This window comes from Pteronotus mesoamericanus, unplaced genomic scaffold (assembly GCF_021234165.1).
Source record: "Pteronotus mesoamericanus isolate MK-2021 breed Mesoamerican mustached bat unplaced genomic scaffold, CSHL_Meso_final scaffold_12, whole genome shotgun sequence".
NCBI lineage: Eukaryota > Metazoa > Chordata > Mammalia > Chiroptera > Mormoopidae > Pteronotus > Pteronotus mesoamericanus.
Genome location: NW_026555303.1, coordinates 506,275 through 529,621, shown reverse-complemented (window position 1 = coordinate 529,621; position 23,347 = coordinate 506,275). Strand labels below are relative to the sequence as shown.

The following is a 23,347-nucleotide window of genomic DNA, read 5'->3' as shown; positions in this document are numbered from 1 at the left end:
TTATAATGAGTAACCACTAAACGAACAAAAAAAAAAAACCTAAAAAGACACTAGGATACCATCTACTTTTCCCCCAGATAGCAACAGTTTTCTTATCAATTGTCAAATAAAAGTCAGATAGTATATTACATTCACTCAGGACATTAACAAGTGTGTTTTCAAAAGTATGAACCCATTGAGATTACCATTTCTTACGAAGGGTTTTGTATATTTTTATCTCACTGAGTCACTCAATCTCCCCCTCAAAGGCACTGGTAAACAGGAATATTTCAGCCACATCTAATCAATTATGTTCTTGGATCCTAGGCAATAGCAGCCAAGGAAACTGGAGGGTGGGGAAGAACTTCAAATCTTTAGGCCTATTCAGGGTCCATAAGCAAGTTCAGAATCACCTTCTCTCACATCCTATGCAGCAGCATGTACCAAACCGTTACTGACTGGAAACTGCCAATAGGTTCAAAATTCAATGAACAAAATTGCTTGCTTTCAATCTTCTTATCACCTTATCGAGTTTTATACTCACTTTAGTGATAATATGAATTTATATAATATTACATTTTATCTTCCTCAGCTAGTACACTCTATCACATTACTTTCTTTCAAATCCTGGCTTAAAATCAATTAAATATTTTAATTTCCTGGAAATTTTTTTTTTCTAATCTGAGCAATCTCATCTTTAAGGAAAATGTGTATCTTAAGTTCTTCATAAACAAGTTTCAGGCATTCTCAATATTTGTTTAAGTGATTACTTTTACATTAAAGAACTGAGATAGAAAAGAGGGGAACGGAGGGAAGGCAGCAGTGTTTCCCTTGATTTTCCTTAATATTTAGTCCTTTCTTTTTGTGTTCACACACCAAAAATTCAACAGATATTTATTTCTATCAAATACTTCATGTTATAACATATAATTTGAATTGAAACACATCTAGTTAAATGATTGTACACACAGTAAACACAGTCTTAGTGAAGGCCACAGTCTCCATTTATCCAAGGGACAGACTATAGAATTAGGCCACAGATGTTTTCTGTAGCAGGCGAGCACTTTATCTATAATCAGGGTGACACTGTACAGATGCCATTTTCATCTATTAGCTATGGAGTGGGAGTGAAACATCTGTTTATTTGTTTTTTTAATTAGAACTTTCTTTAAAATATCTAAGTAGTTCTGGTATCTACACAGAAACACTAAAACATTTTGCATGTAGGTACATATTTAATATGTGAGAAGTTTATACAGATATCAATTAAAGAATTGCCCGATAATATATGGTTTTTATACTTAGGCTGTTCAAAGTTAAACTACTAGATGGGTAGGCAATGAAATAAATTTGCCTTTCTTAATAAGGATTGAAAGTAGTCCATTTTGTTGAAAAAAAAAGAGTGCATTTAGTCAAGGATGAATTTGAAATTTTGAGCATCTCAATGACTGCCAACTCATTAACTCCTTTCTTTTTGTTGTTCCAAATTGTCGGGGATATTGTATGCCTCAGAGCCAAAAAGTCCAAACATGAAATAAAATATTGAGGAATATTAAAAAGGTCTTCCCTCATATTGGCTATTTGGTTCTGAAAAGGGCAGGGAAAAATATATTTTTCCAATTTTGCCTTTAGAGAAAACCCATATCACTTTTATAGGATTGAAAATCTGTACAGATTGCAATTAAATGTTACAATTTTAAAATCTATCATTCTAAAAATATTTGTGAACTGGATGTCTAACAATGGTGAAATAAATCTACTTTTACAAAAATGTACATATGAACAAAAATAGTGAAGAAGGAAAAATAATTTTCATAACATTATTTTTAACATTTAAAAGGTAAACTGTAAAGGAAAGGGTTATTTTTAAATGTAAATCTTCATACCTGTTATCATCTAAGTGAGACCTCCAGAAAAGGAAAATTAAGAAGAAAAATGTATAAGGTATGATCTAATTGAACAATGAAAATAAAGAACATATGTATCTCTCACCCCTCAGAAGAACTTATAATCCTGCCTATGTGACCTCTTTGGCACTTAATATGGACTCTGTAGTACAGTGCATAACTTCTTTAAGGGTTTGTTTTTCTGATATCAAAAATAATACAGGTTTAATGTAGAAAATTTGGGAAATTAGAAAAGTATATTAAAAAGTAAAAGTCACCTGATTTCTTGCAACCTGAGATAACTATTAGTGGTTAGGAAATTTTCTTTCCAGTGTTTTTTTTCCTATGCATATATATTTTGAAACAATTGAAATCAATCTATACATACTGTTTTGTATACTAATTGCTTTAAACGAATATATATTATACCATGAGTGTTTTCCTGTGTCATTAAATATTCCTTAAAATATTATTTTAATGGCTTAAGAGTATTCTAGCCATATATGTGTCATTAAAATTTGTCATTCGCATATTGATGATAAGATATTTCTAATATTTTATTTTTTTAAATCATTGCTGACATCAACACCTTGAACATGAATTTCTAAGCATATCTAAAATTATTTCCTTAGGATAACTTTCAGAAGAGAAATGCTAGATATTTTAAGATTTTTAATATATATTGACAAATTACATCTAAGAAATATTATATTAATTTCAATTCTATCAATTATACTTCATGTAGAAGTGTATAATAATCACACCCTTATCAATACTTAGTATATTTTTAAGACTTTCCTAATTTGATAAGTATAAAAATGACAGCTTGAACATTAAATTACTGTCTGTGGTTCCCCTGAGGTAATGGATTGGTGAGGAGAGATATGGAGACTTTAACTTCTATTTTATACACTCCTGTATTCCTTGAATTTTTAATAAAATATATAGTGTTTATAATTAAAAGTTAATAATGGCATTCCATTGCTATTATTTGGTTACTAAGATTGGAATATTTTCATATCTATTAGTCATTTGTACTTTATGAATTACCTATTTGTGACCTCTGAATTATTTTTATTTTGTGGTATTTGTTTTACTTATTGAATTGTAAGAACTCTTTCTATAGTAAAAGTGTTGCTTAAATGTTCCTTATCCAAGATGCCTTCTGTAACCTTCCTAGAGAAACCTCATTTCCAGTAGAACATGTGTCCTTTACCCTCATTAATTTTTCTCCATACACACCTAATATATTATATATATTTATTTGTTGTTTATGACAATAAAAATATAAACTCAAAGTGTACCAGGCATTTGTTTTGTTCACTGTTGTATCCCTAGCACCTTATATGCTGACTAGCACATAATAATAAGCACCATATAATTATTTGTAGAACTAACAAATATAGGTTCTTATTCTTCACTGGTTTATTTTTTTTTACTTAGCTTATGACATTTTGGGGCATACTTTTTTTTTTTTATTTGACATAGTAAAACCTGCTGGTATTTTTCTTTGCATTAATTTTTTTACACTTCTAAAGTTTTTTCAATCTTAAAATTGAATATTTGTTTTCTTCTAATAATTTTATTATTTGTCTTCATTTAAAAATTTTAACTTTTTTATTGTTGACACTATTATAGATGTCTCCCATTTCCCCACATTTGCCTCCCTCATCCAACCCCCGACCCCTGCCCAGCCTTCAGTACATTATTGTCTGTGTCCATTGGCTGTGCATATATGCATAAATGTTATTTGGCTAATTTCTTCCAGTCCCCCCTACCCTTTACCCTTCTGAGATCTATCAGTTTGATCCATGTATCCAAACTTCTTCTTTGATTTTGTTTTTCAGTTTATTTTGTTCATTAGATTCCACATACAAGTGAGATCATATGTATTTGGCTTTCATTGCCTGGCTTATTTCACTTAGCATAATATTCTCCAGTTCCATCCATGCTGTTGTGAATGGTAGGAGTTCTTTCTTTATTTCTATTGCATAATATTCCATTGTGTGAATGTACCACATTTTTTAAATTCACTCATCTACTGATGGGCACTTGGGCTTTTTCCAGATCTTGGCTATTGTATATAATGCTTCTATGAACATAGGGACCTACGTTGAATTTATTTTCTCATATAATGGAAAATAAAAAGGATACTTTTTTCCGGTTGTTAAACAATTACATGGCACCGCTTAGTGAATAATACTTTCTTTACTCATTGATTTTGTTTTTTAAGATATATTTAACTTCTCATCTTGTCTTCTCAGTGCCTCTCTCTCTCTCTCTCTCTCTCTCTCTCTCTCTCTCTCTCTCTCTCTCTCTCTCCCCCTTCATATATATATAAAAGCTATGAGGGTAGGCACTGCTTTTACTTCCTCTATATCCCTCAGACCTGAGGCAGTGTTGGTCAATAATTATTTATAAATATTTGTTGAATAGGTGAATGGATAAATATTTTCAAGCCCACATATTTTTCTTTGAAAATAGCCTAATAAACAAGAAGTCCATTCACTACAGTCTGGAGGCAAATCATCATAGAGAGCTAGGCTTTACATAGAATAAATTAATAATCTTTAAGAGCAATACTCTTTAATAACCACTGTAGAAACTCATCAGTAACAAAACATAATTAATAACACCTGACACCATACAAAATGAATTACATAGCATTAGTCCTACCTTTGAGGCACCCCTGGAAAATATTCTTTACAAAGCTTGAAAATAAAACAGAACTTCTCAAAGGCTCCCCTTCCCCTGAAAAAACAGTTTGCTTCCTGAAAGAAATAGATTACTTTGTTGCAGCACCCCATATCCTACTAAATGCAATTAGTGAGCCTCCAATGCATTGAGTTCAATAATTCTGAAATCAAATCTGCTTTAAAAGAAAATCTACCTCATTCTTTACTCTCAAGCAAAACCCCAAGTGCCCTGTATATATTGATTCTATAGGGATCGGTTAGTCTCCAATGGCTTGAAATTAAAAATAAACAACAAAAACAACATTTTTATTCAATTCTGGTTCTTTGCTAATTATCTATAGCAAATGGCAAAATGAGCAAGGCCATGGTGAACTGCCTCTCATGCCAACAAATGCCACAAATAGAAGGACAATCAGTGAAATATATTGTTAAGCACAAATAGTAGCTAAAATATTTATCTCTGTTGCAAGGTATTAAATTGAGAAAACTTTGAAAGTGGAAGCTTCAAGCAATTGCATTAGAAGTTGCATAATTTGGTTAGATTGACCTTAGAATAGAATAAAAAGCTGCTTATTTCCATAATATTGGCCTTCAACAGTAAGAAAGGTTAGATAATTTATCATGATATACAAAATAGTTCTCAAGAATACCTAACTTAAAAAGATCTCGGTGACTTCCAGCTCTGTGAATTCTGAGGTAGTGCAATAATTAACATAATGTATATTTAAGTGAATTTGTGTTCTTCTGAAAGGTCTAATTTGTCAGACAAGAGGAATGTATCTACTACTTAATTCTAGAACAATTACAGACCAATGGAGGCAAGGTTAATATTTTCATTGTTGCCTTTATGACAAAACTCACATTGGACATGGAGACCTATTTCATTCGGGAGGCTACTGAATTTTAATGTACACACTCACAACTCATATTAGACACAGAATATGTCACCCTTATTTAAAAGTTAAAGGGTTGTACCTATCGAGTCACCTCTTTTAGTTAACTCCCTTACCCTTAATAACACCTACAGAGCAGCCATTGTCATTATATGGACTCAAACCTCAATGCCATATGAAGCCTCTCAAATCATTGTGGCAAAATTCAGAGTTACACTCAGAGTTGCAAGAGAACTTGGATATCCCCTGACCCAATCTCCTCAAATAAATGTTGCAGGATTAATGCAATTTAGCATCTGTTTAAATTTTCTAATTCTGTTTCTAATTCTTTTTATCTTTTTTTGCTAGTGACCTCCTCTTCTATTCCAGAGTTACAAATTTCTAGATTGTTATTTTTGGGGATACACTGACTCAGAGTTACCTACATTACAGAGAACTGTCCTAACAGAGTTTGTTAGGTTCAAAGAGTGAGGAGAGCCAGATATTGCAAGCATCACAAATGATTTTTTATCCCATGCCACCAAATATGACATCATTCACAGCCACAAACCTTTGCAGTTCTGTTTTTTTTACAATATCTTCTATGATCTCTTCTTGAGGTGCTATATCATTAGATGTGCAAAGGCAAGCCCCCAGATGCCATTCCAACAATGCCCAGTGCTGTGGTATTTATGGCTTACCGGTTTCGTAAGATTTTGCTCTTTGAGGCCACTGTACAATGTATAGTTTGTGCAAAGGCAGTTTAGCTTTTTTTGAAAATTTCAGGCATATTCAGGAAATATTCCATTTCAGGCATTGCCTTATTGTATTTGTTACTGCAACAAAGTGCATGCTTTTTTTCCATTTCTAAAGAATTACCAATACAGGCAAAATTAGAAAGAGTGACCTAAATGTGTAAGGACAGACATCCTATTAACAAGCTCACAAGCCACACAGAAAATTGTTTTTTTTATATATATATATCATTTGAGATTTGTTTCTAAAGAGCCATAACTATCATAAATTGTTTGGCAATTAAAAATCAGGCAAAACACCACTATGAAAAAGCCATTATTCAATACTAATCCCATCACTTTCTCTCCCCTAAGCTCTTAGGAACAAACGTTTCCATTAGTACATCCATCTCTCGAAAGTCCATACTTGAGAAAATGGAAATGAACTAATTAAAGAATGACCAGCATGGCAAGATCATAGTCAGTGCCAGTTTTCTGAGGGCAGAGTGCCTGTGTGCTCACTATGGCCTCTGTACCTGGCAGCACAGAGGAGTGAATCAGCTTTCCAACAAGCCATTCACCATTACCGATAGCCAGATGCTTCTGTTAATCCCTGCATTTCCAGAGCCATGACTCCCTTCAGCATGTCAGGTTTCACATATGAATACTAGGTTGTAGACTTCTTTAGCTGTAAAACAAAGTTGCTTAAAGGTTAAGCCCATCACTCTAAATGAAGACTGATCTAGTTTCCCTATTCATACATATCACTTAAAAAAGATATTTTTTTATAGCACAGTACCTGTACATATAGGTAGGTAGGTAGCCCAAACCAGATTTCCTCAAGCCAAGTGAATTAAAGAGGAAGAGAAAGGCTTGAAATAGAATTATGCCCAAAAGAGACAAAGCAAAAAATGAACCTCAGAAAAATATGTACACAAAATTAAAATTCTCTATTAGATTTTCTTAAGTTGCATTGTACACACAACAATAATTATTTGGCTGCTTACTACTCAGAGCTCTCAATTAAAAATAGCCTCCATGAGATCTGTCCCTGCACTTTATCAATTCGGGGTGCCCTAGCCTCACATTTTGGGGGATCCCACCCTGCTGTGAATACTCTTATAAGGATTTATTCAGGGAGGCAACCAGCTGAGTGTCAAAGATGGGGAGGAGGGTTCTGAAGACCTAAGCTCAAAGACTTTATAGGATGATCAGACCAGCCTTTATAGGCTCCATCACTACAGAGACAGAATAAGTAGGTGAGATAAGCAAACAATGCTCGCTCTCTCTCTCTCTCTCTCTCTCTCTCACACACACACACACACACACACACACACACACACACACACACACACACTCTCTCTCTCTCCTCTAAATGGAGACTCTAGCCTTTAGATTGACCTTATCTTCCTGCCAACTTTCTACACAGAGAATCCATTTTATTCATAACAGCAAACTACACAACCTGAGGAGAGGTGCCCTTCATGCTCTGGAAATTAGATTTAGGACCAAAAATAATCCAGGAAGCAAGGACTGCCAAGGCCAGTGCTGGTGGCAGTGAGTGACAGCAGCTTGCCACAGAACAGTGGTCAGATGGGGTCCTGTGAGAGGAGCTGAAAACTGGCCACCCAGGCACTCAGAGACTTAATGGAGCATCCGAAGACTACGCACATCAAGGCAGTGCTTAAGCATCCAATATAAAAAAGCCCTGGTGCTAGTCCATGAACAAAGCTCAAGGAGAATGTAGGCTTTATACAAAGTTCCTTGCCTGCCTCAATTTCAAATGGTCTGCTCAAAACTCAAGATAGCTACCTCTAATACCTGTATGTCTGTCAATCTGTCTAATGCTCACTTTGATATTTTTCTTTATGACAATTCATTTTCTCCCTCCAAAAGGCTGAATTTAAAAGAAGTCTAAGACAGCTCTTTCATTTTCCAAAGTAATTCCCAGTGTATACTTAAGGTAGGAAACCCTGTTGACTTAGAGAACTTTCAGAAACAGGGCAGCAAAGGGGGAGCCATCTCTTTCAGGAACAAGCTAAATGGGCTAAGACAGAAAGCACCCAAAATAGTCCTGATGCGATTCTGTTCTTGCAGGCACAGACATACAAGGTATGGAGGGAGAAGAATAATATGGGAGGAGGGTAGCTGTAAACTTCTATTTAATTTTTTAAAAAATCTGGATCAAATATGAAATGTTTCAAATTTGGAAACATGTAACTGTTTTCTCTGGACTCCACGTATTTTGAATATTACATAATTATGTTTTTTAATAAGTGAAATTTAGTGAAGAAAGCTAAACAGTGAGAATTCAGGGAATAATAAATTAGCCCACCTTCCAAAGGTTTTGTAAATCTTGCCAACTAGGATTATCACTTTAAGCAAACAAGATATGTGAAATTCCAGACTTACAAAGGAAATTGGTCAGTAGTTGATTATCCTGCATTACACTAGGGCTCTTTCTTTTATGAAAGAATCCACCACAAGATTTCTATAAATATGGAATGCCACCATTGTGGTTAACATGGGGTCTTATTTATAAAACAAACACTTGCTTGCTGCACAGCTTTTTAGGAACACACTACTATTTACAAGTCTTCCTGGGGAACCCAATCAGGTTTTCTTTTATGTGACAGAAAACACTTTGAAGTTTCACCAGAGGAACTTCTGCCAAGCAAAATGGAGCCCAGTTGTGTTCCTGGATGAGTCATTTGCCTTCTCTGTAACTCTATTTTCACAATTATATAGTAGAAATAGAGGTACCTTCTGACACCTTTTTCAGATGTGGTGTGTAGCTGTGTAATCCTAGGCAATATTTTTAAACAAAATGTTGAATGATAGCAAATGAGAATTCCATATGGGAGCCCAAGTTCCTGGACCTGGTAGAGCTGTTCCTCACATAACTTCAGTCCTTTCCTCACCATTCCCTGGGGGGACACAGGAGGCACTAGCAGCCTGGGTACACCCACTGGAAGCAGAGTGACTCTTACCATGCACCTCACACAAAAAGCACTGGCGACTACACAGCAGCCAAAGAGGAAATATAACTTAAAGAACATTTCCCTCTACAAACAACTGATCCTCTGGGACTTTCACTTCAAGCTTCTCAATTGTACAAAGTAAATGAGGCTCACATTTAAGGCCAGCCATTCACACATCAAGGAATCAAGCTCCTCTCAGTGGGGGAAAATGGCTGCTCTAGAACCAGCTTCCTTCCTGTCACACACAGACCTCTTGTACAAATGACTTAATTTATCCGCATCGGAGACACTTGATCCTGCCAAGCTTGGCCTTCCCTAAGCCCTGGATACACATTCAGAAGAGGCAACATCTGAAACTCCAGGCAGACACCTCAGATCTACTGCAGTGCCATAATTGAAAAACTCCAGCTTTGCCAAGAGGTGACTTCATCCTTTTTTATTCCTCTAATTCTTAACAAACAATAACCCAGCCCCCTAGTTTCAGTCTCTGGATACAGTATACTAAAGTTACAGCAAAGACTAGGGCAAGGTTAGGAAGGCAGAGGTTTGCAGTTCTTCCTACCTTATGAGTCTGACTGACAGTCAGAGAAAAACCAGGTGGAGCCCCAGGCACCCAAAACAAGTAGTCCTCTGATAAGATGAATTCCAAAGGCTCAGAGCCCTCTATAAAAAACGTCCTGCCTCCAGTTCCCTAGGGAGAGAAACCTCAAGATCTTTAGCAAGCATTCTAGCTGAGCTCAACTCAAGTGAAGGTATATGGGGAGAGCAACGATCTCTATGGTAACCAGTTAATTACCAATAAGGAATGGTAATAAATTAGCAATTACTAATGTAAACTAAGTTCTGCAGCAGTTGCATGGAGACAACAGAGGAACAGTTTATTCTGGAACATATCTTGTAAGCGGATCCTCACTGGGAAATGCACTACCTGGGCTAGATGTGAAACTGGCCAATGAAATGCAATGTAAACAACAGGTGGCCTAAAATGTCTCTTAGTAGAAGTGGAGCCATCAATTTCTTTATTAAATTTATTGGGCTAACATTCATTAATAATATTACATAAATTTCAGGCATAAAACTTTATAATAAGACATCTTTATACTTGATTGTGTGGTCATCACCCAAAGTATAAAAGAAAACTGGGCTGAGAAAGCTTGAAAGGATGTTGGTTATACTGTTTTCTATTGCTTCTTTCTGCATCCTGAGGCTTATTTTTGATGCTTAGGAATAAGACTTAGATGGTTCCAAGACCCTGTCATATCAAGGAAAGTAAAATAAACAAACAAACAAAAAAAAACCCAAAAAAACAAAAAACACTCACTGAAGGTTTTGTTGGCCTGTTTTAATTGGAGGCAGTGTTTTGTGTTATTTTATTGCTATTCAAGCCAACCTCAACATATCTATTAATTTTCTAGTGATTTCTAAATCTGACATCCGATAGGTTTGTGGCTGCTTTTCTAGTTTCCTGGCCTAGAGTTTTACTCAAATCAGTTAAAATTTCTAACTTTAAAACTCTGTTTTGGGGACAAAGCATGCTGAGCTATTTTTTCTTCTTATTTTCTTCAAAGCCTAACTGGTATTTTAGTTTTGTTATTTGCACTAAGGTAACATGTATTGAGACTTTATGTAGTATAACTGAGAGCATTCAATTTGTTCTGCCATATACATCCTTGTTCTACAAACTCTCCCACTGTTACTATACTGTTATTCATGAAACTGCTTGGTGAGTGACCATAGCAGAGCATGCATACACCCTTCAGAAGTTGAATATCAAATGTTCTACAGTTTCCTAGGGAAAAGTAGAAAAACAGAAAGAGAGAATTCAAGATTGATCCTGAAACCAAAATCTAAATCCCTATACACATATGATTAGAGTTCAAAAACTTCTTATCCATTATCACTCTCTTAGAGCTGTCAATTTAGGAATATTTAATATTAGAAAACTAAAATTTAAAAATGATTCACCAAAGACACTGGGTATTTAAGCCATTTCACCTGTTCTGAATGCAGGAAAATGTCCTACCCAATGTCCATTACCAGTAGAAGAAATGAGTTGTATTTTCTTCCTACAGCAATGACCACAGCCTGAGTGACAAAAAGGGAAACGCAGGAATTCTAATACACAAAGAAGTTACACTTTCCAGCATCCAGAGGTGCCCAATATGCATGCTTCTATTCCATAAGACTGGAACCAAAGTCATTTGCCATACTAAGGAACCTCTTAAAAATTTGAATGTTTAAAAAATGACCTTAGCAAAGTGACAAACCTACTTTCTTCTCCATGATTTTTTAACCTCCTTTTCCTTCTCTTCACTCTCCACACTATACACCCACACCCCCCTCACACATAGACAGTCATTTATATATACACTAAGTCTCTGAACTAAATAAACCAGGATGCCAAGGAATGAATCTTCACCTTTCAATTTAAAATATTTAAGAGATTCCTGACATCACTGACTCTACAAAATTCTTCTGTAAACAGCAAAGACATCCTCCACTTTTCCTCCTCAAATTTTCATACAAAACCACAAAATTCATATAACTGATTTCCTGACCAACATCAGAGGACTGGTAAATAATTATATACAATCTGGGCAAGATGATCTCTGCAATAAAGAATTGCCTTCAATTATCTAGATTAATGTTCCATTCCCTTAGCCTTACCTGCCTAACTGCATTTAAAGTTACATTGTTGGTTTCCAGAGCCAACAATATTCAGATGTGCCTAGGTTTGCACACTAATGCAAAATATGGCCCCAAATCAGCACCAAACTTTAAGAGCTCAACAATAAATCCACATATAAATGATGGCTGGGCTACCATGGAAGGAGAAGGGGAATATTAAGGAGCCTACAAAGTAGAAACTCTTGTATTATTTTTTGCAGGTAAATTATGTGAGTGATCTTAGCTCCCCAACTAGGCTATGAATTTTCTGAGTGCAGAAGCTACATCTTATATTTATTTGGGATTCCCATGGTACCTGCCACAAAGCTGAGCACACATCAGATAGTCAAACAATTTGATCTAACGCCATGATGATAAACTTTAAAGTGCAATGGAGCCCTGTGAGGAAAGCAGTTCTGGTTCCTCTATAATGCTAATGTAAGCCCCACAACTGATTCTATAGCTAATGAAGGGAATGGGTTTGTCACAAGATAGAACAGCAGAGGAACCTAATGCGTAGAGACCATTAATCCCACTATGGAGAGTAGGAACATAACATATGCTCAGAAAAAAAAGATGTTATCTTAACTTGAAATGACCTGTTTACTTGTCTGTTTCCCGGTAAGCTCCCTGGGGTGAAGGATCAAGTGTTTTATTTTTGTATCCTCAGTAAGTACTACAGCACCTAGCACATTAATAGTGTACTTTGAATGCTACTAGGTTGAATTAATAGACAATAAAATAATTGTTTAAAGAAATAATATGAAGAAAAAATAAGTGACATGAGATCTAATACTGAGATTTCCATAGAATCTTACTTATCACACATTGTAGCACTTATTGCTATAAGTGTTTAATAAATGTTGCTTTCTGGGATTAATTCTTTAATTAATGAGGAACATATAAAGAAAAGGTAGGAAATATATCAGTATATTACTATCGTAGGGAAGGTGAATATCCGATAGTACCATTTATCACTCCACACAAATCACCTATTTGATTGCTTGTGTTCCCCATTAGAATGTGCATTCCTTGAAATCCGAGACCATCTTAATATCTCTAACACTAGACACTAGAGCAGAATCTTACAAAGAGTAGACACTCAACAAATATTAGTTGAATGTATGAATCAATCAATCATTCCTGCTCTTCTATAGAGTTCACTGTACCTCAAGTATTCTACCCAATCCACATTGAGGGGCCTCTGGTATGGAAAGAAAAAGAGAAGTGTCCTATTCAGAGGGCACCTGTGTGCCAGGACTTTTCTTCATGCAGGACTTTGTGACAAATGCAGGTTAAATTGCCCGATTCATGCATGGCTGTGAGTGGATCTCTCCCTTTTCTGAATGGGTTTGTCAACTGAACTCTCCAGGACCACATATTAAAAATACACTTACCCTCACTGTGTCTAGTATACACTGTCTTAGACTGACTAGTCCTAGATATGAAATCTGTATGATTTTGTTAAATAAGAAGAGCATATGGCTTTGTAGTCAGGGGTAAGATCAGAATTCAGACATTCAATGGCTTTTTAAAGAAGATTTATTTATTTATTCATTTGTTTGTTTTTAGAGGAGAAGGAGGGAGAAAGAGAGGGAGAGGAAAATCAATGTGTGGTTGCATCTTGCATGCCCCCTTCTGGGGACCTGGCCCACAACTCAAGCATGTGCCCTACACTGGGAATTAAAATGGCAACAATTTGCTTCACAGGCCTGGGCTCAATCCACTGAGCCACACCAGCTAGGGCCAATGGCTTCTCTAAATAACTGAAGCGATACTTTGTTTCATTCTGCCATAGGAGAATTTCAGAAAAAATACCAAAATCTTAGGTCAATCATGCAGACACAGTCATATGTCTCCTGCACCATCCAAGTATCTCATACACACTTAGGCTCATGTTTCCCTAGTGCCTTGATATTATTATTGCATACATAATAACTAAGCCCTCAGGATTCAATCCTTTTGTCAATCTCCCCAGGCAACAACAGTCAGTACCTAGACCCACAACCTTTTACCTCCACTGTTTAAATATCCAACATAAGTACTCTAAACACACCACTTTGTAGGTCTTAACCTGTATAGAACCAGCCTAAGTTCCTCTTTGGTGATACATGCCTAGGGAGTCACACTTAGGTATACACGCCATCACAACAGTGATTCTCCAATTTTTGTTCTATTCAGAGGGCACCTGCGTGCCAGACACTTTACATTGTGCAATGTCATATTATTCCTTGGAGCAACCATGCATGGTAGATGTACCCATTTTGTAGATGAGGAAACAGAGACTCAGAGGGATTCCATAGCAAGAGGTGTCCCCCAGACTCAGAATCATGGCCTGATCCTACTACATAGCACTATCTCTCCCTCTGCATTGCTGAACTCTTGGTGGTCCAAAAATGTCTATGATCTAGTCCCTAGTTCTATTCACTGACATCATAATTGTAACTGAACCTACCTAGCATAATATTGGATTTTCAATAAATCTTTATTTATATATTTATAGTTTGAAACTATTGGTATTTTCTTGCTGGTAGAATATTGTCAGTTTCTTATTAAAAGCACTGCTACTTGGTCCCATTAATTCTAAAGAGAATTATTTTTCAGAAACTAGGAGAAGCAATTGACTCAAATGGTCCTAAAATCCTTTGCCTTTTGAAATTAATACAAATACTATTAGGCCATTTTATGTGCATCATAGCCCAGGTATGTCAGGTTGAATTATTTACAAGGCAAGAAGGTGTCACTGAAACAACACCTGCCAGGGAATTATAGAGCCCTGTGATATAGTTCTCGTTCTCTCTTTCTCTTTTTCTCTCTCTCTCTTTCTCCCCCCTCCCCCCTCTCTCCCCCCCTCTCTCCCTGCCCCCCCCCCCCCCCCGCCCTTCTCCCTCTCCCACCCTCCCTCACTCTCTGTGAGTCTCAACAAGTTCCATTGAACCTCTGGACCTCTATTTCATCATCTAACAAAAGGCATTATATCAAGATACTTGATTGTGAGAATCAAAGGACACAATGGTTGTAAAGGTCCTTCAATAAATGTTGAAGTACTCTCCAGATGTGCTGTATTCCTTTTATTCGTGGCCTGGAAATGGGCATATGTCTCCCAGTGCATCAAATTTTCAACCAAAGAGGGACTTAAGCAATTCATGGAAAAATAAAATCAAATTAAAAACTGTTATTTATAGCCTTTTACTCAGCCACCCACGGATCATCATACACATTTTCAGCCCACTACCCTAGATATTTCAATAGACAGCAAACATTGGAACTTATAGTGTTTTTTTTTTAATGTTTCCATTTGAAAACATTCATTCTCAGTAAAGGGAAACAGAGCTAATTCAAGTGCATAGTTAATTCCTAAAATTTTCATTATTAGTGACAGTTTTAAGTTCTTTGTTAAATGACACCATAAGAACTGCCAGGAAACAGGAAAGTGGCTTTTTTAATTTTTTTAGCCTCCCCTTAACCAGATCATCCATAATTTTGGCAAAGTATGCATACGACCAAAGAAAAAGCAAAAAAAAAGGGGGCTTTAAAAGGCTGAATCACTCTCATACTGGGAAATTGGCCCTTGAGCATTCTAGGCTTCATCCATCTTTAACACTATTGCTGACAATTTTCCTGCCACTTTAACTGGAATGTGGGTACCACTGGCTGGCAAGCTTGCCCTATTTGTAACAGGTGGAGCAAATTCATACTATGCCAGAATACCATATAGGGATTTCAAAGGCTCAAACCACTTGGGCTCCCACTCCCAACATCCACCCCTACAAAGGCCCATTACGTTGGGTTACCCTCTGACCCAAGAAGCACTGGTAGCAAGCCTTGATTATGGAAATGGGCTTAGGCAGAGAATTTCTCCCTATTCCTGCCAGGGAATGTGCCAGTGTAGAGGCCTATGAGGAAGAGTTTTGGGCGGATCTCACAGAGCCGCTTAGCGGCACTCACCTCAGGCAGAGGTACACCATTGATTATCAGGTCTGGCTGCTGGGGGCCCTGGCTGTTGAAAGAGTGATGATAGATGTTGGCACTGGTATTGCGGGTATTCTGGTTCTCCATGTTCAAGAAAGTGCTCTCAGAGCGACGGCAGCCCAGGGGCAATGTCTGCTGGTGGTAGTCGAAATAGTTGAGGGAGGAGGTCAGGGAGGAGCAACTGACAACATTCATCTTGTCTGTCTCCTCCACATCCCGGGGTACCAGGCGGATGTCATTCTTACTGATTTTTTTCTTCTTGCTTGATTTCTTTTGATGCCCATAGGAGTACTCAGCGATCCTATGTGACAGAAAAGGCAGAATGTATCGCTAACGCTCTCCCAAACCATGCATTGATTAATAAACATTAAGCACCCCAGAGGTTGCACTCCATCTCTGCTCCAGCAGAATTCTTATTCAGGTGCATTACATCATCGGATTTCTCCCTGTGATTTTTCACATTTGAAAACAAGCCGAGAGCCATAAAGTTTTCACTTTAAACATAGTAACCACTCACTCCCTGCCCCCAGAAAAAAATTTTCTGTACTTTGGATTTGAAATTTTCATTATGAGTGGCCATTCAGCAAGAGTGGGGGGATGGGGAAAGTTGAGCCTATGGGAGAGAAAGCATGAAAATGCTCAAATCTGAAGCTTCCCTGGAATCCAAAGGAACTTCTGGGTGAAATAAGAAGCAAGTCCTAATTAAACCAAGTAAGAGGTAGGAGGAAATAAAAAAGAACACTCTAACCAGTTCCTCCAGGCATTTGCCATGTGGCCAACACCCTCAATCGGGTTACTCTATTGATTGATCTGATGAGTTTAGGACTGGGGCAAGAGACCAGACTCTGTCCTTTGACACATTCTGGGCTTCTTTCCTCCACATCTCCTTCTCTCTGCCATAGCCCTGCTCCCTTCCAATCTCCACCCCACCCTCCCTCTCCTGAAGAAATCTGATAGCCAAACCCATTTCAAGGAGGGGAAATACCACTTAACCTCTTTCCCCTTAGGCTCACTTTCTCCTCAGCCTTTTTGTCTTGCTCCTCACTAATGGGAGAAACCCAGAGGCAATGCAGGCACTCTCTGTTTTGTCCTTTTATAAAACAGCCCAGGAGACAAGTGATGGTTAAACAATTACTGCAAAGGAATTTAAAGGTTAGTGTATTCAGCATCCTTCTCCATTCAGGTATACCTACCAGCAGCTGTGCTGCAACTGGAACATAAAGAGCTCAATTTAATTAACACTGACACAGACCCAGCAATGTGCAACCAAAGACACCAAGCATTAAGAGACTTGTCAAAAGAAATTCATTAAAATGTAGCCAGATTATCAAAATCATTTATTATTTTGTATACAGTGGTTCAGCCTATTGTTCGGAAATTCAATTTCTGGGCAATAATTAGCAAAACAATAGGGTTAATAAATAACACAGGTTGTGCCTGTATTCTCACTTGACAAAGCTAATGGTCTGAATACAAAAAGGGAGCCCAATTCAAGCAGCAATTGCAGATCATCTTGCAAGTCTCATAAAAGTGTGCATTTGAGGGAGAGGCTCTGCAGATGCTCAGAATGTTAAACCTCTGCCTAGTAAATGGAAAGACAAGCTCTTCAACTTCAGATTTCTAAAAAGTCTGAGAAGACAGAGAGATTACATATCTTCAAAGGCAAATTCTTGCTTTTTCCCAGGATCTTCCAAGAGCTGAGCAGCTTGTGCTCCCCTCACCCTTTGTCTCTGTGTTCAGGCCTATTTGCAGTGATGGCAAGCTGATGCTATTGGGGTTTAGGATCAGATAAAATCCCAAACACCTCAGGACCAGGGTCGATTTTCTTGTCTAGTATGTTTACAGAATCAATGGGAGGTTCTAATCATTTTGTTTACCCATGATGGGTAAATTTGGCAATGTGTCATCCAATTATTTAGCTGAGGCATTCATTGGGCAGGCTTGTCTATATTGACCAATTATTTAACTAAACTGTACTTCATGAATCCAAAACCATTACAGGGAACAGAGCTCTTCACAAAATTCACATGTGAGTCAAATTGGAAAGCACCGAGACTTTTTTTTTTCTTCAATTCAAATGCTCCCCTCCCTGTTTAATGATTTTCCTGGCAAGCTCTGGGAAAGAACTCTCGCTTCTAGCCATACATCACCAATAGGTGGCAAAGACTTCAATATCTGTATTTCAGGCTGAGTTCTTCTTCATCAAGGAAAAGATCTTAAGCATTTACTTTATGCTCAGAAAATAACTTAAAAAGAGCCCCCTTTATCATTATCTCTGTATAATAAAATTTTATAGACAGCACAGTCTTCTCCTATAAAAGTCACCACTAGCAGTTGCAGGTTTCAAAGGTAACAGCAATATTAATTTCCATGTCTCCATCTAAAATGGTTTGGAACTGAAGGAAAGAAAAGTCATTGCCATTTCAGTAGTAACAGGATTAGAGCATTTATGAGGCATTGCAGCTGCTCTTTTGTGGCACCTGATTGATATTCATGTGTGGTTAGCATTTGTCTACTAACTTGTGTAATGCAGAGAATAGTAAAAGGGAAACAATAACTGCATGGATGTTACATATTCAGAGGGCTCTGATTCACAGAAGTGTGCATTTCAGATGTGTAAAATAGAAATCAGACCTGCAGGAACATATTTTGACTCATTAACATGCAAGCACAGATGGCACAAAAGATGCACTTGATGTGTAGGTGTGTTGAAAGCACACACACACCTTGGTTAGAAATAGCAGCATCATTTCATTTTCAGCAAACTAAAGAAACAACTTTTTTGCCACCATTTCAATGAGACGCTGATGGAAAAAATTAAATGTATAATCATAAACTGAGTTCTAGAAACACTTAGATTTGTTCTAATTGTAAGGAAGGGTTTCAGCAAGACCCTCTAATGTGCTTATCAAGAAATCTTTTTTTAAAAAAAGTATGTTATTCCAGTTTCCACATTTTGTCTCTCTCTCTCTCTCTCTCTCTCTCTCTCACACACACACACACACACACACACACACACACACACACACGAACATCCTGCTTATACTTCAAAGGAAACTAACACAATAGTTCATAGTGACATCCACTGGTAGGGAGCAGATCTTAATACTACAACCAGTCCCACATTAGAGGAAAGCACCACCAACTCCAGAAGTTTTCTATTTTTACAAAAACATCTAGATGCAAAGTCTTGTCCCTCATGGGAATGTTTGATCTCCACCCTAGCAAACAACCAGATATCTGAAAACATACAAATGACTATTAGAATTTCATTTTACATTGCCAGATATTTGGGAATTTGATACAAAACAAGAAAACACTTATCACCTGTTTCTCCACCCATTCCTATTTTCTCTTCTCCCCAACTCTCTGTTTCCTACCTTAGGCTTCCATTCACAGGCTTTCTTCACACTTTATCTCTACAACGTGACAGGGCAGCTGCCAGCACTCCCCCTCCTTTCAATATCTGTCTCCAAAACACTGTGCCCAAGAAATCAAGTTGTACTATCAGAAATCAAGTTGTGGTTCCACTGAATCAATCTCTTTCAATCTCTCTCTATCTCTCCCTCCCTCCCTCTCTCTGTAACCTTATATTTTTCTGCCACAACTTTCATGGAGACAGCTGTACAAATTTTAAAATTATTGCTTTTCTGCTCATCATGATTATGTGACAGAATCCACTGAACAGTAAATGATTATCTTCCAGCATATTGTCAGATCAAAAGAATTGATCAACGTGGACTGCCACAAACTTACCCTCCTCCACAAAGAAGTGATATAGGCACCATTCATGCATTTAAGTAGGAAACAAAAGCAGTGGGATTTTCACACAGCAACACAGATACACCTTAATTCATCCAAGACAAAAGAATAGAAAAGTTGGCTCTACCTGCAGTTGTAGGTCCGGATCTCTTTATTGTCTCGTTTGCACTTGATTGCCACGAAGATCATAGTGACAAAGAGGATGCCCGCAATGGATCCCAGAGCAATAATGAAAATCAGGGACAAGTTCACTGAGCTCATTGACTCCTGGGCATCGAGAGCAGGGGACAGGTAGATTAGGATGAGCGCAGAGGAGGAGAGAGATGTCTTGCCGTGGTCGTGGGCCACCACAATAAGTTCATAGGAAGCCTTGGAGCTCTCGCTGAATGTGCGAGTGGTTCTGACCTCGCCGTTGACCTGGTCTATTTCAAAGAAGCCGCGATCTCCCTCGGTCATGTCGTAGGTGACACGGCCATTCTCGCCTTCGTCATAGTCGTCTGCTTTGAGGACAGTCACCAGATAGCCTATGCCGGAGTTGCGGGGGATGTATACTTCAGCAGTGCCATTGATCAGTGGTGGGGCCGTGATGACTGGGGTATTGTCATTAACATCGAGAATGATGACCCGAACCGTGGCATTGCTCTGCAGGGAGGGCAGGCCGCCGTCCTTGGCCAGAACCTTGAATTCAAATGCTTTTGTCTGCTCGTGGTTGAAGGACCGCAGCGCGTAGATGTCGCCGGAGTTGGGGTTGATGGAGACGTAGGTGAAGACAGGCATGTCTCGCACCTGCGATGGCACTATCTGGTAGGAGACACTGCCGTTGAGACCCAAATCTGGATCTCGGGCAGAAACAGAGAGAAGATAGGCGCCAGGCGTGTTGTTCTCCTGCACAATTACCTGGTAATAAGGCTTGGAGAAGTGCGGGTGGTTGTCGTTCTCATCAGTGATGCGCACAGTAAAGGACTTAGCACTCTGCAGCATAGGCATTCCGCCGTCGCGCGCCTGGATCGTGAGGTTGTACTGATCATGCTGCTCTCTGTCCAGCCGTCCGTCCACCAGGATAGTGGAGAAGCTCTCGTACTCTTGCAGCCGAAAGGGCACATTGCCCAGCAAACGGCACTGCACTCGCCCATTGAGGCCAGAATCGCGATCAGACACCCTCACCAACGCAATCACATAGCCCGGGGGGGCGCTCTCGCTCACCTCTACCAGCTCGCTGTTGACAGACAGTAGGTTGATAACCGGCGGGTTGTCGTTGGTATCCAGAACACTGACGGTGACCTTGCAGTGTGCCGGGATAGAGTTGGGTCCCAGATCCTTGGCCTGCACGTCCAGTTCGTACACATGGCCCTCTTCATAGTCTAGGGCCCCAGTGACCGTGACGAGGCCACTGTGGGGGTCAATCTGAAAGAGCTCACGAGTGTGGTCATTGACGTAGCCATAGAAGGAGTAAACCACCTGGCCGTTGGTGCCCTCATCTGGGTCGCTGGCATTGAGGCGGATGACAGGTGTGTTTGGAGGTGAGTTCTCTGGCACACTCACCACATAGGTGGACTCGCCAAATACTGGGTTGTTGTCATTGGAGTCGGTCACCTTGATGCTGAGGCCAACAGTGCCCAAGTGTGGCGGGTCGCCTCCGTCGAGAGCAGTGATTCGAAAGCTGTAGTGTGACTGTGTCTCACGGTCCAGGCTTTTCTCTACCACGAGTTCAGCAAAGCGTGAGCCATCGCCCCGCGTCTTGATCTCCAGGCCAAACAGCTCATTAGGTGTGAGCTCGTATGTCTGCACGCCGAAACTGCCAGAATCCGGATCGTAGGCGCTGTCTAGAGGGATGCGTGTGCCCGGGCTGGCCGCCTCTGAGATTTCCAGCTCTATCTGTGCCGCAGGGAAGCTGGGCGCATTGTCGTTCAAGTCCTTGATCTCCACCTTAATTACGCATATCTCCATTGAGCTGGACATGACCTCAAGTGAGATGATGCATTTGGAGCTCTGGCGGCACAGCAGGTCGCGGTCGATCTTCTGCTTGGTGACCAGCAGGCCCGAGCTGGGATTGATGTCTACCAGGTGCGGAGCCGAGTTGGACACCACACGGAAAGCAGAGGCTTGCCGTGGATCCAGAGCAAAGCCCGCTTCGCGGGCGTCCTTGGCTACGTTGGCGATCACCGTCCCGGCGCGCTGCTCCTCTTCTACGGAGTACTTCAGGTTAATGAGGGCGGCCGCCTGCGTCCATAGTACAGCCAACAGCAGCAGCACCGGCAGCAGGAGCGACTCCATGGCTGCGCGGGGCTCTGCCTGGCCTCGCCTCTCCACACCCCTCCGAGGCCGACGCCGCCGGCGCTCCAGCTTCCTTCTGTCTCGGGTCGCCTGTTGCTCGCGCCCCGAGGCCCCGGAGGCCACGGGAAGAGTCCCACCCAAGGAGGCCCGGCGGCGCGGGGGAGATACCCGCGCTGGATCCAATGTTGGGGTTTCGGCAGACTCGGCGGGGACTCGCTGGAGGCCCGGGGGCTCCGCGGGGCCGAGGGAGAGCCGCACGGCCCGGAGCCCCCTTCCTCCAGCCCGGCTACTCAGTGTTCCCCCTTCAGAGTTAACCAGGCGCAACTGGCCGCAGCGGCGCAGGGCTGCGGGTCGGATGGCCTCAGAGCGGCCGGGTTGACTCGCGGTTGTGTTTCGATCGCTCTTGGGGCGAAGGCGGGGAAGGCGGTGAGAGTGCAGCCTCTCGGGCACTGCCCTGCCCGCCGCAGCGCACCGGCACTGGGGCTGGCTAGCGCGTTTTCTGCGCACCTGGCATGCGCAAGGACCTCGCCGCAGCGCTCCTGGCTTACTGCGGGGAGGGGACCCGCCTGGAACACGTCCTTCGGGATCTGAAGGGGCCACAGCGGCCTTTTTGAGGCCGGATGGGAAGAAAGGGGGATCGCTGGCTCGAGTTTGAGTTGCTGTCAAGCGCCACAGGCTCCCAAATATCTGGCTGAGCCGTTTGGCAGTATCAGGGCCGGCAGAGGAAGGGGGAGGGGAGAGAGGCAGCTGAGACGACAGCACGCTTCCTCGAGTTGAGGTTGGCTTCGGAAGGCTTGGGGGATGCGTCTGTCCAGGATCTGAGGTGGGTTCAGAGTCCCCACCACAGAGCAGTTGGACTGTGGGCGTTTGCGTCTCAGAAATCAAAGTTACTAACGCAGCCCGACCCTCCACATCAAGTTTGTGAAATCCGGGCTTTGGCAATTTGTCCAAGAAAATCAAAGTACCGGCCTTTCTAGTGGCCCAAGAGGGAAGCGGGAAATGGGAAGAAAAGGGGAAAGGACAACAGTACCGGCCAGGAGAGGCGGGGCCGCCGCCGCGGTTGCCGGGGGCTTCTCCTTCTCCCTGGATCTAGGGCTGGGGTGTCGCTCCAAGGGCTGCCGCCATGGGAGAAAGCCCTCCTAGCTCAGTCGCATGTCGCTGGGGTCCGCCTCAGCAGCTGCCACGGTAGACGGTTAGGTCGCGGACAAAGTTTACTTGCAGGAGCATCTCGATTCCATCTTCTGGGAGAGGCTCTGGCCACGTTGCGTCGGGATCCTTCCCTCTCGGGCGCTTTTGCACTTGGATGGTCTGTCTCGCTCTCTCTGTCTCAGGTGGTGTGTGAATGTGTGAGGAGGGGGCGAGTGAGTGTGTGATGTGGGTAGTGTGAGTGTGGAGTGTGAGCAGCAGGAGTAGGAGGTTTGCCGGAATGCCGAGGAGAGCAACGCGCCAAGGGTCAGCGGAGGGCTAGCGAGGGGGGTGCCAGTGATCCCTGGGCAAGCCGGGCATGGTGCTCAGGAGCTTTGC

At 40.7% G+C, this 23,347-nt stretch overlaps 1 protein-coding gene across 2 annotated transcripts in view; it reads right to left on the bottom strand.

Moving 5' to 3' along the window:
- The window catches only part of PCDH19 (protocadherin 19), a 214,903-nt gene extending 193,080 nt beyond the window's left edge, over positions 1–21,823 (bottom strand). For both annotated transcript variants that reach the window (XM_054587906.1, XM_054587905.1), the window contains exons 1-2: positions 19,677–21,823; positions 15,764–16,088 (exon numbers count right to left, since the gene is read on the bottom strand). In XM_054587906.1, coding sequence (XP_054443881.1) covers positions 15,764–16,088; positions 19,677–21,823 — 2,472 coding nt within the window. The remainder of the gene's footprint in view (positions 1–15,763; positions 16,089–19,676) is intronic.
- Positions 21,824–23,347: the final 1,524 nt, after the last annotated feature.